General features: G+C 36.6%; 2 protein-coding genes across 2 annotated transcripts in view; one reads left to right on the top strand and one right to left on the bottom strand.

Moving 5' to 3' along the window:
- LOC148949523 (uncharacterized) overlaps positions 1-16,695 on the top strand; it is a 153,676-nt gene that overhangs the window by 68,323 nt on the left and 68,658 nt on the right. Inside the window, exons 6-7 of the mRNA XM_089093536.1 lie at positions 10,482-10,595; positions 14,660-14,859. Of these exons, the coding sequence (XP_088949662.1) occupies positions 10,482-10,595; positions 14,660-14,859 (314 nt within the window). The remainder of the gene's footprint in view (positions 1-10,481; positions 10,596-14,659; positions 14,860-16,695) is intronic.
- Positions 6,070-7,898, bottom strand: LOC148949524 (uncharacterized). The gene is made up of 2 exons (XM_089093005.1): positions 7,870-7,898; positions 6,070-6,978 (listed from the first exon to the last, which is right to left on the bottom strand). The coding sequence occupies exon 2, from the start codon at positions 6,972-6,974 to the stop codon at positions 6,306-6,308; it is 669 nt and encodes a 222-aa protein (XP_088949131.1). The 5' UTR covers positions 6,975-6,978; positions 7,870-7,898; the 3' UTR covers positions 6,070-6,305.

Raw genomic sequence — 16,695 nt, 5'->3', positions numbered from 1 at the left:
TCCCCCCACAGCCCTCAGGGCACTGTTTGTAAGTTATGCCTTCGGGGTATATAATTTTTTTTTATAGAAAGCGTGGAAATTGAAAAGGGCTAGTGCCCTTTTTAATAGTCGAAAGTGACTGGACGGCAAATAATCTCCCTCTCACACCCACCATTTCCCCAAACACATCCAATAAAAATTTTGAGATAGTCATTTTTTTCAACGTAGTTGAATGGTCCAGAAATTATGTCTTTGAGGATGACACTCCCTCCATAGCCTTCAGGGCAAGGGTTGTAAGTTTTGCCCTGGGTGTATATAAGGTTTCTATGTCGTAGAAACTTCAAAAAGGGCTCATTCAGTTGGAAATTGAATGGACTAGTGCCCTTTTTAATTGTCGAAAGTGATTGGAGAGCAACTAACCCCCCTGTCACGCCCACCATTTCCCCAGACACATCCAATCAAAATTTTGAGATAGCCATTTTGTTTAACGTAGTTGAAAGTTCTGGAAATTAGGTGTTTGAGGAAAACCCCTATGCCTTCCCAAGGCCAGAACATAATTTGCACTTTACTAAAAAAAATACAAATGGAATGTGCATTGTCAGTTTAATATACATATACTGATATTTATTAATCAAAATGTTAATATTATTTGATTTATAAAAGTTATAAAATTAAAAACTTTTATATTTTTTTCAGTAAAGTGCAAATTATGTTCTGGCCTTGGGAAGTAATGTGTGGTTTTGAGCCCTACTCATGTTAATATTTGCTCGTTTTGAGTTCGACTCGTTTATTTATTGTAATTTCTGTTCGTTTTGGCTTTCATTTATTTATCGGTGCTTATTTGTGGTAGTTTCAGGCTTGGTAGAGTGTTTGATTTTGTTTTTCCTCATTTTTGGTTTAATGGAGTTCATTACTTTTCTTTGAAAAAATTATTTTGTGGAAAAAGTTTTTTTAATTAATATTAATAAAAGATACGTTGTGTGTTTATGGCTCTTTAATTAGGCATTGCCACTGCAAAGGTAGGAAAAAAGGGCACGGGAGGGACTGGCTGCTCTCTAATTCCTTTTGACTTTTGAATAGACCTTAGAATCTTCAACATCCAATCGAATTACTCCCCTCCCAGTTTTTAAGACCAACTATTCAGTATAAAGTGTCCCGTTGGAAAATAATAAATAACAAGGGAAATAGCTCTTTACTTACCGCCCTTGTGCTTTTACTTCCAACTTAATTTTTTTTTTTCCTCAGTGCGTTAAGAATTGGTGCTGTAACACAAGAAAAACTTGATAAAGTTTTAGGGTCAATCCTATTGAAATTAAAAAAGGTACAATTTCTGTTTGTTTTAATGTCGCTCTTTACACGTGAATAAGATATTTATTATTTTACTCAATTAGACAAAGGGATCATATCAAAGACTGCTGTTTGGAGTAGATTTAAAATTGGTTTGAAACATGGGTAAACATCTGTGACTTTTCCAATCCCCTCCATCTGGTCCTTGTCACCCTGATGGATTGTTTGAATATCTGGCTAACAACTTTTGTTGATTGCTTCCTTCCACACAGTCTTTGACTTATTTATTCCTATTTAATTACGTATGATAATGCATATATATCATAGGCAGCGCAATCGCGCTGCGTAATAAAGAACGATTTTGTCACAATGTATTATTTATTTATTTATTTTTTCCATAGCCGGGCACTTCGCATCGAAAGAGTTGTCGTAGAAACTTTGAAAAGGGCTCATTCGATTGGAAATTTAAGTGGCTAGTGCCCTTTTTAATAGTTGAAAGTGATTGGAGGGCAACTAGCCCCCCCCCCCCACCCTACTCCCATCATTCGCATCCAATCAAAATTTTGAGATAGCCATTTTGTTCAGCGTAGTTGATTTCCAGATAGAAATTATGTTTTTGAGGAGAACACTCCCCCACAACCCTCAGGGCAAGAGTTTTAAGTTATGCCCTGGGGGCATATAAGAACGATGTTGGCACAATGTATTATTTATCTTTATTTTTTCCCTTTAGAACAGGGCACTTCGTATCGAAGAAGTTGTCGTAGAAACTTCGAAAAGGGCTCATTCAATTGGAAATTGGAGTGGCTTGTGCCCTTGTTAATAGTCGAAAGTGATTGGAAGGCGACTAACACCCCTTCCACGCCCACCATTTCCCGAAAAACATCCAATCAAAATTTTGAGATAGCGATTTTGTTCAGCGTAGTTGATTTTCGGATAGAAATTAGGTTTTTGAGGGTGATACTCCCCCCACAGCCATCAGGGCAAGGGTTGCAAGCTATGCCCTGGGGGCATATAAGGTTTTTTTTTATAGAAGGCGCTGTCATAGAAACTTCAAAAAGTGTTCATTTGATTGGAAATTGAAAGGGCTAGTGCTATTTTTAATAGTCGAAAGTGATTGGAGGGCAACTAACCCCCCTCTCACGCCCACCATTTCCCCAAACACATCCAATCAAAATTTTGAGATAGCCATTTTATTCAACGTAGTTATAAGTTCTGGAAATTTGGTCTTTGAGGATGCCACCCCCCCACAGGCCTCAGGGCAAGGGTTGTAAGTTTTGCCCTGGGGGCATATAAGGTTTTTATAGAACGCGCTGTCGTAGAAACTTCAAAAAAGGCTCATTCGATTGGAAATTGAAATGGCTATTGCCCTTTTTAATTGTCGAAAGTGATTGGAAGGCAACTAACACCCTGTCCACTCCCACCATTTCCCCAAACACATCCACTAAGAATTTTTAGATAGCCATTTTATTCAACGTAGTTGAAAGTTCTAAAAATTAAATGTTTGAGGAGGACAACCCGGCCCCCCCCCCCCCCCCACAGCCCTCAGGGCAAGGGTTGTATGTTATGCCCTGGAGGCATATAAGGTTTTTATTGAAAGCGTTGTCGTAGAAACTTCAAAATGGCTCATTCTATTGGAAATTGAAAGGGCTAGTGCCTTTTTTAATAGTGGAAAGGGATTGGAGAGCGACTAACGCCCCTCTCACGCCCACCATTTTCCCAAACACATCCAACCAAAATTTTGAGATATTCATTTTGTTTAACGTAGTTGAAAGTTCTGGAAATTAGGTCTTACAGGATGACAACCACCCTAACAGCCCTTAGGGTAAGGGTTGTAATTTAAGCCCTGGGAGCATATAAGTGTTTCTAGAAAGCGTTGTCGTTTCAAAAAGGGCTCATTCGATTGGAAATCGAAAGGCCTAGTGCCCTTTTTTAATAGTCGAAAGTGATTGGACGGCTTGATATTTTTATAGTAAAGATCGATGTGGGTATAATGTATTATTTTTGTTGTTGTTTAGACCAGGGCACTTCGTATCGAAATGCAAATTATGTTCTGGCCTTGGGAAGGCATAGGGGTTTTGAGCCCAACTTATGTTAATTTCTGCTCGTTTTGAGTTTGACTCGGTTATTTATTGTAATTTCTGTTCGTTTTGGGTTTCATTTGTTTATCGATGCTGATTTGTGGCATTTTCATACTTGGTAGATTATTTTATTTTATTTTTGCTCATTTTTGTTTAATGGAGTTCTTTACTTTTCTTTGAGAAACTTATTTTGTGGAAAAAGTTTTTTTTAATTAATATATATATATATATATATATATTTTTTTTTTTTTTTTTTTTTTTTTTTTTTTTTTATATATATATATATATATATATATATATATATATATATATATATATATATATATATATATATATATATATATATATATATATATATATATATATATATATATATATATATATATATATATATATATATATATATATATATATATATATATATATATATATATATATATATATATATATATATATATATATATATATATATATATATATATATATATATATATATATATATATATATATATATATATATATATATATATATATATATATATATATATATATATATATATATATATATATATATATATATATATATGATGAGTCGGCCTAAAAGGGCTATATTATTAGGCATAACCTCTATCTTAATTATATATTGAGTCTGTATTCATGCCCTTTTTATGGGTATGTTGGGGTGCTCCACCTGATGTTTGAGTGCGAAACATCGAATAATATAAGAAGTTTAATCTTTGGGTAAGAGGGGCTGCAATGCAAAGGGTGGTTTGTAAATGCGGTTTGCAGTCAGAGCTGTAGGACCATTAGATGGCTGGAGATATTCCTAATGGTGAGTATAGAGACTGTTTCAACGGAGGGAATGTTTTCATTGTTGGGATTTTAAGGAGAGCTCAGCCCCTCCTCCCGTTTTTAGGTGTATGTACTGTTGACTATGTCCTGTTTAGCTGGCTTGTGTCGAGTAATGGTTTGGTTTACAATATCTTAGCTGTCATTTAGTATTGTCAATATGCTGTCATTTGTTTGCTACCTTGGCCTTTTTGTGCACTAAGCAGATGTCTATTTACCTATCGATTATCAAAACCTTAGTTTTAACCTTTAACAAAGGAAAAACTATTACTAGCATTGAATAATATTGCGGTATTGTGGTAAAGTTTTGAAGCTATTAAATCAATGAATATGCTGCTATTTTTTGTCCTACGCTTTCTTGTCTTAAATCAAGTCAAAGTGTCAAAGCGAATAGCCTGAATAAGATGATAATTTGCTGCAGAGAAGCAAGACTCGGCTAATTTTCATAATTTGTCACTTCAAATTCTTGTTTTGCGACCAAACTTTTTAAAACCTATGTGTCCAAAAGCAAACAAGTAATAAACGATGATTTGACTGGGTGAATTTTTGAAAAATTTGGCTACCAAGTTACAATGTTACTGCCTAAAAATATGAAAGTTTGCCAAATCTAGCATCAGAACATGGAGGAAACTGGGCAGCGTGTCTCCCAATAGTACAGGAAAATGAGCTCCAAAAAGAGGTCGACCCGAAACAAATTGCAACAGAAATGATTTTTACACCATCTTGTAGAGAAAAAAAACCTGAACAACATATAAATTTTCGCATATTCTGAGTCGACGCAAAATAACCGTTTTTTGGCTTTTAATGCTATTTTTTTCGTTATTCGAATAAATATCGCAATTTTCGTGGACATCGGTTTTTCTTGAACGGAAGTATGATTCTAACCCAAAATAACATGGCGAGACCGAAAACGAAGTCGGATTTAGCGTAAGAAGCACCATAAAAAAAGTAACTGTATTTTTTCGACTTTTTTCGCCTAAAAAATACAATTTTCGTTGTAGCCCGATTTTCTTGAATGAAAGTGTGGTTCTGACGTAGAATCACGAGCTGAGATCGAAAATAGAATCAAATAGGTTGTTCACTGAACCAGAAAAAAAAATCGTAATCATTAATGAATGATCTACATTTTTTTAGAAAATAATTAGGGAAAGTGAATTACAAACCGAACTGGTTTTCAGTGGTCAGTATCGTAAATCACACTTAAAACACTCTTCGTATACAATTTAGGGTCAACCCATAGTGTCTAATCTTCACAGTCTATTAAATAGAATCAATCTTATAAAAAATACAAAATAGAGAATCAGATTCCGACTAGTTTCACAACTTTTTCATTTGGAATGGATTAACGACTAGGGTTCTAGGTTCTCTTCATCATTGTTGCTGTCGAGTTTTGGGGAGTTGGAACACATTGTTCCCTTGCAGGTTCGGCATGCTGAAGTACAAACTAAGCCGTTTTTAAAGCAGCTACACCTTGCTGAACTACACTGTAAACGACAGGAGCACTTCACGATCTTTAGGAGCATACGCGGGGCTGGTGGGAGGTCAGTCGTTAATGGGTACAAGAAGTCATCTTTATTCTTCCATCCCCATTCCTCGGCTTTCAGTTCCGGATCAGGCTCCCCGGTCCATACCTGAACTTGATAAAAAACTCTATAGCTATGAAACTTGGCTGCATCAGAAGTTGGTGGCAGATGTTCTGGGTGAACAAAAGAGTTTGCCGTTGTCACTTTCTTTTCAAAAACTTCTCTGCGGAGTTTGTTCAAGTTCCCTCCTTTCGACGAACCGTATATGCTCAGCAGGCCGTCTTCACCAGCGGTCTTGATTTCCTCCTTTGAAGCGGACTTCTGCATGAACACTGCAGCTGATGTTCGGAAATCATTGTCTTCTATCAGCCTCTTCAGTGCAAGACCTTTTCCCACACCGTGGATTCGCGAAGTAGAGTCACAGCCTAACAGGGCGTGAGCAAAAGGATCAGATGACAAGTATCTTGTCCCAGCTTCTCTTTCAGGGTGTGTATGTCCCATATTCGGGGAGCTTTATTCGACTTTGGCTCAGGTGCGAAGAATAGTTTCTTGCTTGACAAGTCACAGTGGTAGCTTCTTTCAGCTTCTTTCACAGTGGTAGCTTGCAGTTTCTTTCAAGAAACTGCATCGCTTTTATGAAAGCATCCGTTTTCACCTCGTCCTCTGGTCTGCCTGACCTTCTTCTCTTTTTCTCAGGCTCACAGTTCATGTTCTCGTATTTGAATGGAATCCCTTGGCTTGTCCGAAAGTTATTGCTGCAAAGCTGATGGTACACGGCATCAGCGGCATGAAGGTCTGGGACGGTGCATATCCTTCGGTAAACACTGACTGCCCAGTCATCATTTCTCAGTTCGCATGTTTCTTTAATTGTTTTGTCAAAGTCTATGGTCCGAACGCAGAAAACATCTGAGCCTTTCCGGTGTGAAGCTGAGAGGTCAACAGGGCAGCCACAAAACAAGCAACACTCGTTAAACCTGAACTGTGAAGTACTCGACCGCAACTCGCACTTGGCAGTGGAAATTTTAGCTAGCCACTCATCCTTTCGCCTTTGAGTGTCATTGTCAATGTTACGCCTGTGTGTATAATTTTTTCTGCATAACTCATGGACCTTCTGTCCGGCAGTGACCACAACGGTATCCCTTCGCATCTGACTAGATTGGTTAATTCCGGCAGCTCCTTTCTGTGTAATAATCGTGTAATGTGAGTCGTCTTCGACATTTCTTTTGCAGATTCTGCAGTGCTCCAACTGAGTAGACATCTCGCTATAAAAAAAAAAAGAGTTATTAAGCAAAACATATCTGATCGAAATTTTAAGAGATTTCTTTTGTTCAGCCTTGTTGAAAGGTCCAGTAATAATGTCTCTAGGGATGTCAACGTCCCCAAAGTCTTCAAGACAACGGCTATAGGCAAGGCAATTACTTCATTGTTGCACATGGATACGTTATTGAGAGGGCTATGTTTGTTTGAACTTTACTTTCCAAGAAGACGAGGGATATTCAAATGAGCCTTACAGAGAATGTTGAGGAAAGTGTTGAACTAAATGAAAACACGTTATGTTTACACAGATTGTCAAAAGGGTGAAACACAGGAATAAGTAAGTATATTAATTGGGAAAATTCAGGGAATGATAAGGGATATGATCAAAAGACACTATTTGCATGCTACCAATACTACTTGAGCTACTACTATCATACTTCTCCATTTACAATACTGAGGGGAAAGTTGAACTAAATCCAAAGACGCTGTGTGCATGCACAGCGTCAAACTAGCCTAGCTCAAGAATTAATTGGGGTATTAAGTTGGAACTTTCAGAGAATGCTTAAAGGGTAAATATCGTCTCATCAAAAGGCAATATGCGCACACTACTGCTAACGCTACTGTTAGTGCAACATTTACTACTACTACTTCTATTGCAACTACTTTTAAAGTTAACCTGTTGTGATGATGAGGTCACCTGTTGGTACAAGGTGTATTTCAGGGGACGATTGTCTTCTCAATAGTTGTCGCTGTAAAACAAAAAAAAAAAAAAAAAAAACTTAAAATGACATTAAACAACAAATAATTTGACGCAAAGCAGTAAAGTACAATAATTTATCCTTTAAACTTTTAAATTATTAAGTTCCAAACCACAAGTATAAAAACCGACTTCTTACCTGCGCTAATCATTCATCAGAACACTAGCAGATTCACCGGAAAGTATTACTCGACTGTTAGATGTTGGAATTTCGAATAAAATTTTTTCTCGGGGTAGATGGCGAATTTAAATAAAGGTTATGACTGTCACTGACCGGAACTAGTTTTCTACTCGACTTTCTGGCATTACTTGAGGTCTTCGTCTAATTGATTTCTCAGTCAAATCTTGGGAATAAACTTTGAAATCTTTAAAACACTGAGTGATGAATGTGACGATTTTCATTTATATTGCATTACTTAGCCTTCGAAGTGTCTTATACTAGTGCCTAGTTCAGGTATTTTTACGAACAACCGATCATTTGTTGAATAACAAGTGCCGATTGATTGTCTTTACAAAAATTACCGCAACGCATATTGGTGATAGTGAATCTTTTTTGTTTTGCACCAGACACCTAGTCTGACTTCATTTTCTGTCTCAGCTTGTCATTCTGCATCAGAATCATACTTCATTTCAAGAAAAACGGTCGGATACTAAAATTATATTCTTTTCCGGAAAACGTAAAAAAAATCGCATTAAAAGCCAAAAAACGGTTATTTTGCGTCGACTCAGAATATGCGAAAATGGATATGTTGTTCAGTTTTTTTTTTCGCTACAATATGGTGTAAGAATCATTTCTGTTGCAATTTGTTTCGGGTCAAACCTTCATTTGCCTGTACTACAAGAACAGTTTTGACAATAACAATGTTTAAGTTTCTTACTTTGTTGGGTGCCATATCACAATTTTTGTCTTCTTAGAATTGGTACCACTTTTATGAGAACAAATAGTAGTGACAAACAACAGACGCTGGACACATATTAGCTCATGTTTTACCCCCTTCCCCCCCCCCAAAAAAAGTTAGACTTTTAACAAAATTGGGAGATTTTGGCATAGACCCCGTGAATGTAAAACGATAATAGGTATTAAGTCTATAATCCAAAATAATCGAATAGAGTACGTGTAGGGGTTTCTCAGACTTTACAAATCGACGCCATAATAATTTGTGGTGTACGTAACTGTAAACCGTGGATTTTTGTGATAGTTAATCTTTTTCGGAAATACAAATTGGTTCAGAATTATGGAGTCATAAGAAAGGGCTGGGTTTGTTGAATCTCCAACTGACTTATTTAAGAATGGTATTAACAATAGACAGGAGGCTTATGTAACAGCTTAGTATTAAGGGTGGTTTATGTCTACTTTCTGTTAAGCAATCAAAAAAGTATATTAGATCCTGGGGAAGAATAGCTCTACTGTCTGATGAGAGACGGTTTAAGGTGCTGCTTCAGGAAATGCGTTTATACAGTAAAAGAGATTGATTTCCAAGTCAGGTGCCTAAGGTTCTGAATAGTCGTGGAATGTCCAGGGCCTGAAATTACATCGAAGGAGCAGGTGGAAACGCTGCGTCACTAACCAAGGAAATAAAGACAATTTGCAATGATAAGAGCTACAGCGATGGCAAGACGACAGATGTTGTCACTATCACTTGAAGTTTGTGCCAAGATATAGGGGGCCTGAGAAAGGATATTTTCTGAAAGCTGATCTAAATAACGAGGATCTGAGGGGGGTTTTCTCAACTTGTGAGAATGCTGTGACACTAGAGGTAATAACAAAGTAAATTGTGAAGTTTAGGGTACAGAATTGGCCAGACTCAGTTCAGTGTATGGTGTATTGGAATTTTTTTGTCATTATATTTGATTTAAGGAAGGAACTATTTGGGATATATATAGATGGAAAGAAATTGATAATATAAATCCTGAAGAGTACCTGGCCTATGGATATTAGTAATGTTGGTGGTATGGGTGGATCATAATCTTACATTTCTTGTCTTGCATCGTGTGTATTGTGCACCGTGTATCACAATATGTATTGTGAATGTTTTTTAGAAGAGTTTATGATGTTTGTATTGACTTCGTGCTAAAGCGTTTTGTCTTGTTTGAAAGCATTGTGTAGGCTACCACTGTTAATGTTTAGGCCCTGTTTTTTAAACCATGGCCAGTTTGGCTTTTATATTTTAAATACACTATACTGTGTATTTGCTTTACAGGCTTGTTGTCTCAACTTTTTGTCTCAAGCTTTTTAGTGTCGTGACCCTCATCCCCTCTCCCCCCCCCCCAAAAAAAAAGAAAAATGCGGTGAATCACCTCTAGACCTCTTCCGTTCAATAAATAGTAATTTAAGCCTAAGTAAAATATATTTCAATAAAGTCTAATTATATCATAGGCTATTGGCTAAAACATGAATGTGGCGATTTGTTTTCCCAAATTTTATTTCTATGTAATTTGGATTGAAATCTATCTATGAATAAACAAATCGTTCTTTCTGAAGTATGATTTTAAAATATCGCTGTAACCCCTTGTATACGAGATCTTGACCCACTAAACAATGCTATATAGAGTTAGTTATTTTGAACGGTCAGTTATTTATCTCGTTAGAAGATGGGGAGGGGGATCAAATCTATGAGGACATCACAAACAGGAATATTATATGAGAATTATATGGATTTCTGCAATTCTGAGATTCCGTTCCCCGGGTTTATGTGCTTAGTGGTGTATCAATCGTAACATGTTACTTATTGGCTGTATTTTAACTTTTAGGGCAGTTCAACCGAGGAAGAAAACTCTCACCGGCAGAGTGTATCCTTTTCCATGACGAAATTAAAAAATCAGATAATTGACGTTGAAAAACAAATAACAGAAGCAGTAAGTGGGGTAAGTTCCTTTTACTTTTATTTCCTTATGTTTGCCAAGATATATTACTATTTGAAACGATATTCTCGCGGGATTTTTTTGTTCTAAAACAGTGGTTCCCAAACTTTTTACGATGATGGACCCTTAAAAACTCGTAACATATCCAGCAGACTCCTTAAAGCTAGAACTACAAAAAGAAGTTTCTGTTTGTAGCTTACTGTAGATTGTTTAAGCATTTTTGTAGTAGCTAATGATGATAATCAAAAGGGGAATTAGAGATAGAAAGGTTTATGATTGGTAGAATCTAAAAAAATGGTTACCAATGTAGGTTTAACATTCAAACTTCTTTTAAATACATTTCATTTTACAGCAAGTGTTTCCTTGCTCTACCTTACATGTGTACGAAAGTAAGAAATGCAGGTTAACGAACAGTAACATGACAAATCTCAGCCAATGATTGAACGACACTGGCTGCGATTTAGCTCGCTTTTCTCGCTCTCCTAAATTTTCTCGTTTTGTCATGCTTAACCAGTGTTGTCTTGGAGATTATTTGCTTACGAGTGTGCAAACTAAAAATCTAAGAAAAAGATTGCGTAACGAAATAAGATGGTACCATTAAATGTTAATTTATTTAAAAAAAAAATTAATAAAGCAGCAAATTAAAATGAAAAATATACCAACCCGAATGATATAGAAAGAATACATCAATATAATACGCGTAATTTGATTATGACTGGCTCTTTTTTAGGGGGGGGGGGGGGATTAAACTGATTGCTCACATCAAACATAAAAATAGCAGATACTGCTAAAGATGATCGTTTTTTCCACATTTTTGTGAAATGATACCGCTGCCTCGTCCCTCTTTTTGTCAACTTTTTGACAGAAAGGCTGCATACTTTGCCTTAATTGAACCAAAATCACGTAGGATGTTCAATATCGTATATAGCTAGAGAGACAAAGCGGGCCACTGGCGACTCCGAAACCCTGAACCCTCCCACCAACCGCTTTTTAGTAGAAAGGTAGATATGTTGTAACTTATTTGAACTGGAAAACTTTAAATGTGAATGATTGAAGGACCGAGATGTGTCCGTGACCGCTCCTCCACCCGATCGCCAATTTTTAGTGGAAAGTTACACTTACGTTGTTTGAACTGGATTCATACAAGTATATTCACTACATGTGATTGCGGGCAGAAAGTTGGTCCTCCCGCATCATCCCCACTCTCTGTCCGTCGACTTTTCGGCAGAAGGGAAGGCGAGTTTTTTCTGTCTTCATTGTTTCTTCTTTCATTTGAAAATTATGGCTTGGACAAAACGGCTCGAAAATTATGGGACAAATACCTTGGGCCAACAGGATGGAGAAGAAAGATTTTTAACAGCATGCGCAACATCTGAGCCCCAGCTATTTTCAGCAGGGATGTGCCAAGATCTGCTTGACATTTATGAGACAGGCTGCAAGAGCTAAGTGGACTCTGATGTTTTCCTCTACTACGGAGAGTGACTGGCAAGGATGAATCAATAAGCACTTCCGTATTCAGGGAAAGGGGTTAGATACGTGTATTAAGTGCCTATTTTGGTTTCTGGTATACAATTTAAAATAAATATATATCAGTTTGAATATCTAGTGCGGGACTATGCCATTTTTAAAGTTTTGAGGGGTTGATAACTACAGCCTTTCATCAATGGCGAAGAAACAGAACCATAGTGTTACTCCCGCGAAACTTTTCTTGGTAAAGCCGACCAAGAACTGAGCGTTGACTAGGTCAGCTAAATAGCCACATTTTTGCATTCCACTCAAGATGGGGCTTCATCACTTTTACTTGCTTATCAGGCATATTGAACTTGCCCCGTTTAAAAATTTAGTTTTTTTTTCTGACTATATTTTCATGTCGTATTTCTACTGCTTTCAATTATGTTTAAACCTGTTCCTTGTTTTCCAGAAATAATAGATCGGAATGTTTCTCCTGTTTACAAAGCACAGCTTGTGCCTGGCTCCCTACCAATCAACGGGGAGAGCTGTCATTTTTCTTTCTATTTTTCTATCTAATTGAAAGCTTGATATGATTTGGATAAGCTTTTATTGACAGATTAATTGCTTCCTTGTATGGGTCCGTGATAAGCCTGATTTGGCCTCCAAATATCAATTTTTCGTAAGGACAGGCCGTGCTCTATTGTGAGATCGATAACCCTTATCTTATTTGTCTTATTTCCGTTTAATGAAGGTATTGTTAGTCCTTGAAAAACAAAAATAATTAAGTTGTTCAAAACAGAAAAAAAGAAACATACGGATCTCTACTTATTTCGTGAATAAATTTGATAAACAAATGAAAAGTCAACTATAAGAACAAATAAAAACTTATGTAGGAGAAAAAGCTAAAAAAAAAGTGAAAATATGGAAATTAGGACTCACTTAAATTTTTCCCGTGGTAAGTGTATGAGCATATATATATATATATATATATATATATATATATATATATATATATACTCTGTTAACTATCACTCAGTTAATACATTCAAGGCAATTAGTCCTAACATGATAATTTTTACCAATATGATCACCAAATACATTGTTATTACGGTTATTCTTTTTTATTCAAAATCCTTTTGCCTTCTGGTAAACTCGTTCCTTCAGAAGATTCGCCCAAAATCGAGTTGTCCTGTTTAACAGCAAGATAGGAGCTCTAGTAGTTCGGCCTTACTGCTTCCAGATTAGAGGCGGATCGGACCCAAGTATTATGAAACCTACCCCACGAAATGCAATAACAGAAAAAAAAAGTAAACGCTCCAAATGCTTATCACAGTAGCTTCTCCCACAGTAACCATTTGCTATTAAAGGTTTTTGCTACATTTTTACCAGCACGGCTGAAAGGAGTTTTTCTACATTAAGAAGACAAAAAAAAAAAAAAAAAAAAAAAAAAAAAAATGCTTATAGATTTCCGTGGCAGAGAACCGGCTGTATAAGCTTACAAATTAAAAATATTCATGAGGTATTCCTTTTAACTCAGAAGAACTGATAGATATTCTCGATGGATCAAGCAAAATAAATTTGCTTTTATGAAATGAGATTGAACTCGTTTCATTCAATATGTAAGTTTAATATATTTCCATTGCCGAATAAGATCCTACAATTGTATATTTTCCGTAAAATCGTCATATTTTCTGCTTCGTCATCACTCTGTTAGAAGTCTTAATAATTTTATTCATTAAGGATGTCAGTATTGTCAATATCATTTGTCAGAATTGGAATGATCTCATAGAGTTACAAATGAAAAAAAAAAAAAAAAAAAAAAAAACGGCAACCTTCAGGCATCTTTAATGTGCTATTCATAGGGTTTTACAGTTATTCTATTCACCATAATAAGTAAAACCATGTGGATTGTTTCACAAAACTTTTGATGAATTTAGAAAGTTTGGAGGTTTATATGAAATCCCGTTTCCAAGCTTCACATATGGTCACTGTCTTCCAAGTAGTGTAAACACTATACTAAAATACTTACAATCAGAATGTAAACTTCACACAAAGTGTTTAACGGAATTATTCGTAAGACCCCATAGTGTATTTTGTTACTAAGGGCAATATTTTGTCCAGGTCATACCATTCTGGCCAAAGTAAGAGCCAATTGCTAACGGAACCGAAGTAAAGAAACATCGTAACATGGTTCAAAGATTCAAGTTGGAGGTTGCCAACAAAACATAGTTATCTCTAAGCTTTAGACTGTAGATTTATGGTGGAGGAATGATTAATCCATTTTTGTGCAAACTTTTACTCGTTATTCTATTTCTTATTATATTTTTGAATTGCCCCCCTTCCTCTTTCATTTAAAAATAAATTCATGTGAACCCAAATGTAACCATGACTTCAATTTTTGGGACATAGCACCATAAAAAGTGCTAGTTTCAGAGTTTATTTATATTGCATGTATGTGTCCCAATAGTCGCGTTATTATTTTCTAAACTCACTGGCGATAAGTGGATAGTAAACACTCAAATGTGTCCAATAAAAAAAAAACGTGCTAAAGTTTCTACTTATTTTTAGGAGTTTTTCTTGTGTTTATATTTTCTTTAATTATTAGTAATCCGTAGGTGGAGATGGAGAGAGCTCTTTTGATAAGTGAACTTCAGTCACATTCTCAGAAACTACGCGAAGATGAGGTACTTTTAGTAAATCTTTATGAAAAACAGGCGAAAAAAGATTGTGAGTTTGAGAAATGGAAGAGATCAGAGGAAGAAAAGGTTTCAACTGCTAGAAGAAACATGGAATTAATGGAAGCCTTATTTGAAAGGTTTGTCCTCAATGTTATGCATATAGAGCTCGACTTTTCTTTATTTCTTTCTTTTTGCTGTATTACTCACTAGGAGGAATACATAATACTAATTCGACTTGCTTTAGACAGGTTGCGGGAAGTAGGAATGGGACAGAGTAAAATACACGTGAGCATAATACTATTGAATGGTAGGGATAAAGTAGAAGCCATAATTGACCATAATTGACGTAACCATAATTGACAAGCAGAAGAGGGGCAGTAAACCCGTGGCAAGTGCCGTTGTACCTGCCGGGAGAGTCTCCCTTAAATTGCGGGGTTAATGGAACGGGGGGTGACGGTTCCCTTGTCTTTTGGGGTGATATTTTTTTTTTTTTTTTTTTTTTTTATTCAAGCCAATTATGTATCCAAAAGTGTGCCCAAACTTTGAACGTTATTTTGGGAAAGGCACGCTGTTGCAATGCACTAAGTGTTCCAATTTGTTTCATCCCTCTTGTTCAGGGATCACCGTTTCCGATAGAAAGAATACTCCTAACTGGATCTGTTCTATTTGCAAAGCCGCTACCGAATTTTCTAGTGACCCAATAGAGAGTGAGCACCCAAATTCTTCAATAAATATGCTGACGCCACTGAATGCCGTAACCCCTGCGTCTCAAGACCCTCTCTTGGCTGTTAGCCAGGAAGCACCTGTGATTAACGATTCGACTGATAATCATTGCCCAAATGAACAGGTAAAGCGGAATAATTTTGCCTGCGATGATTCTTCTGATTCATTCTGTGATTTTTCAAAAACCTTCGTAATTGCAGATGGGATTTCTCATGTAATTGTGAACTCTGCCCTGTTTTTTATTTGCGATGCATTTGCGAATGGTATTCCAGAAACGGAGCTTATTGAAACTGTGGCGAACTTTTACAGCCTTGAGGCTTTGGTGAATGCGAAAAATCTGCTTTGGAAATTTTCTGGAATTCCGATAAAGAGAGTAATGAGACGTGGCAACGCTGCGGAACTTGCTACAGCAAAAGATATTATGAAGATGGTCACGGATCTTGACCAGAAAGGTTTCAAATGGCCTGTATTAGTGCCTTGCTCATTCAGAGACTGCCCTTTATTAAAATCTGATTCCAATGTACGTTTGGATCGACTTGTTAGTGATTATGGCAGAAAGCTGGAGAAATCCATTACTTCTCTTGAAAGAATTGAACAAGACTTACAGTCCTCGCTGTCGAAGTGTTCAGCCAACTTGGGCTCCCCCTCCCCTCCCCTTTAAATTCACCTGATTGGCCTCCTCTCCCCATCAGCTCTGATTCAGTAGAGACTATTACTATCGCTAATCCGCCAGCCTCGTTACGTGACCCTGTTTCCAGGAAAAATGAATTGGACAAATTCGGCTCGGGCTGTATCAAGCAAATAAAAAAGACCAATGATTTGATTTTTATCACTGTGGCGGCTGAATCTGGGAAAAAGTTTTCTTGTGATCTAAAGGATTCCTTCCCTGATTGTCTTATCAATACTAAAAAGCCTAAGTTTTTCGGAATAATCCGTGGTGTGGATATCGAGTTCGACATTGAAGCTCTAGCAGCCACTTTGCCTGGGATTCTGGAGTTCAGGCGCCTTGGAATGTCGAGAACAGTAAAGGTGTCGTTTGAGTCCGAAGCATTTTTAAAATATTATATCGTCCATGGGATTAAGTTCGGTTACGAGCTCTACAAAGTTGAGAAAGACAAGGTGCTTCCAAAACGATGTTTCGCATGTCAAAGTCCCTCTCACACCGAAAAAAACTGTGATTCTTCTACTCTGAAGTGTGCTCGTTGCAGTGGAAATCATAGATCAACGAAGAATACTCCATGTACTAACCC

This window comes from Artemia sp. Qi Xiang Cuo, chromosome 8, assembly GCF_049724085.1.
Source record: "Artemia sp. Qi Xiang Cuo chromosome 8, ASM4972408v1, whole genome shotgun sequence".
Taxonomy (NCBI): domain Eukaryota; kingdom Metazoa; phylum Arthropoda; class Branchiopoda; order Anostraca; family Artemiidae; genus Artemia; species Artemia sp. Qi Xiang Cuo.
The sequence above is the reverse complement of the archived record's forward strand: the minus strand, read 5'-3'. Positions and strand labels throughout refer to the sequence as shown.

Coding starts and splice junctions, on each gene's coding strand:
- LOC148949524 (XM_089093005.1), bottom strand. CDS start 6,974: ATGTCTACTCAGTTGGAGCACTGCAGAATCTGCAAAAGAAATGTCGAA.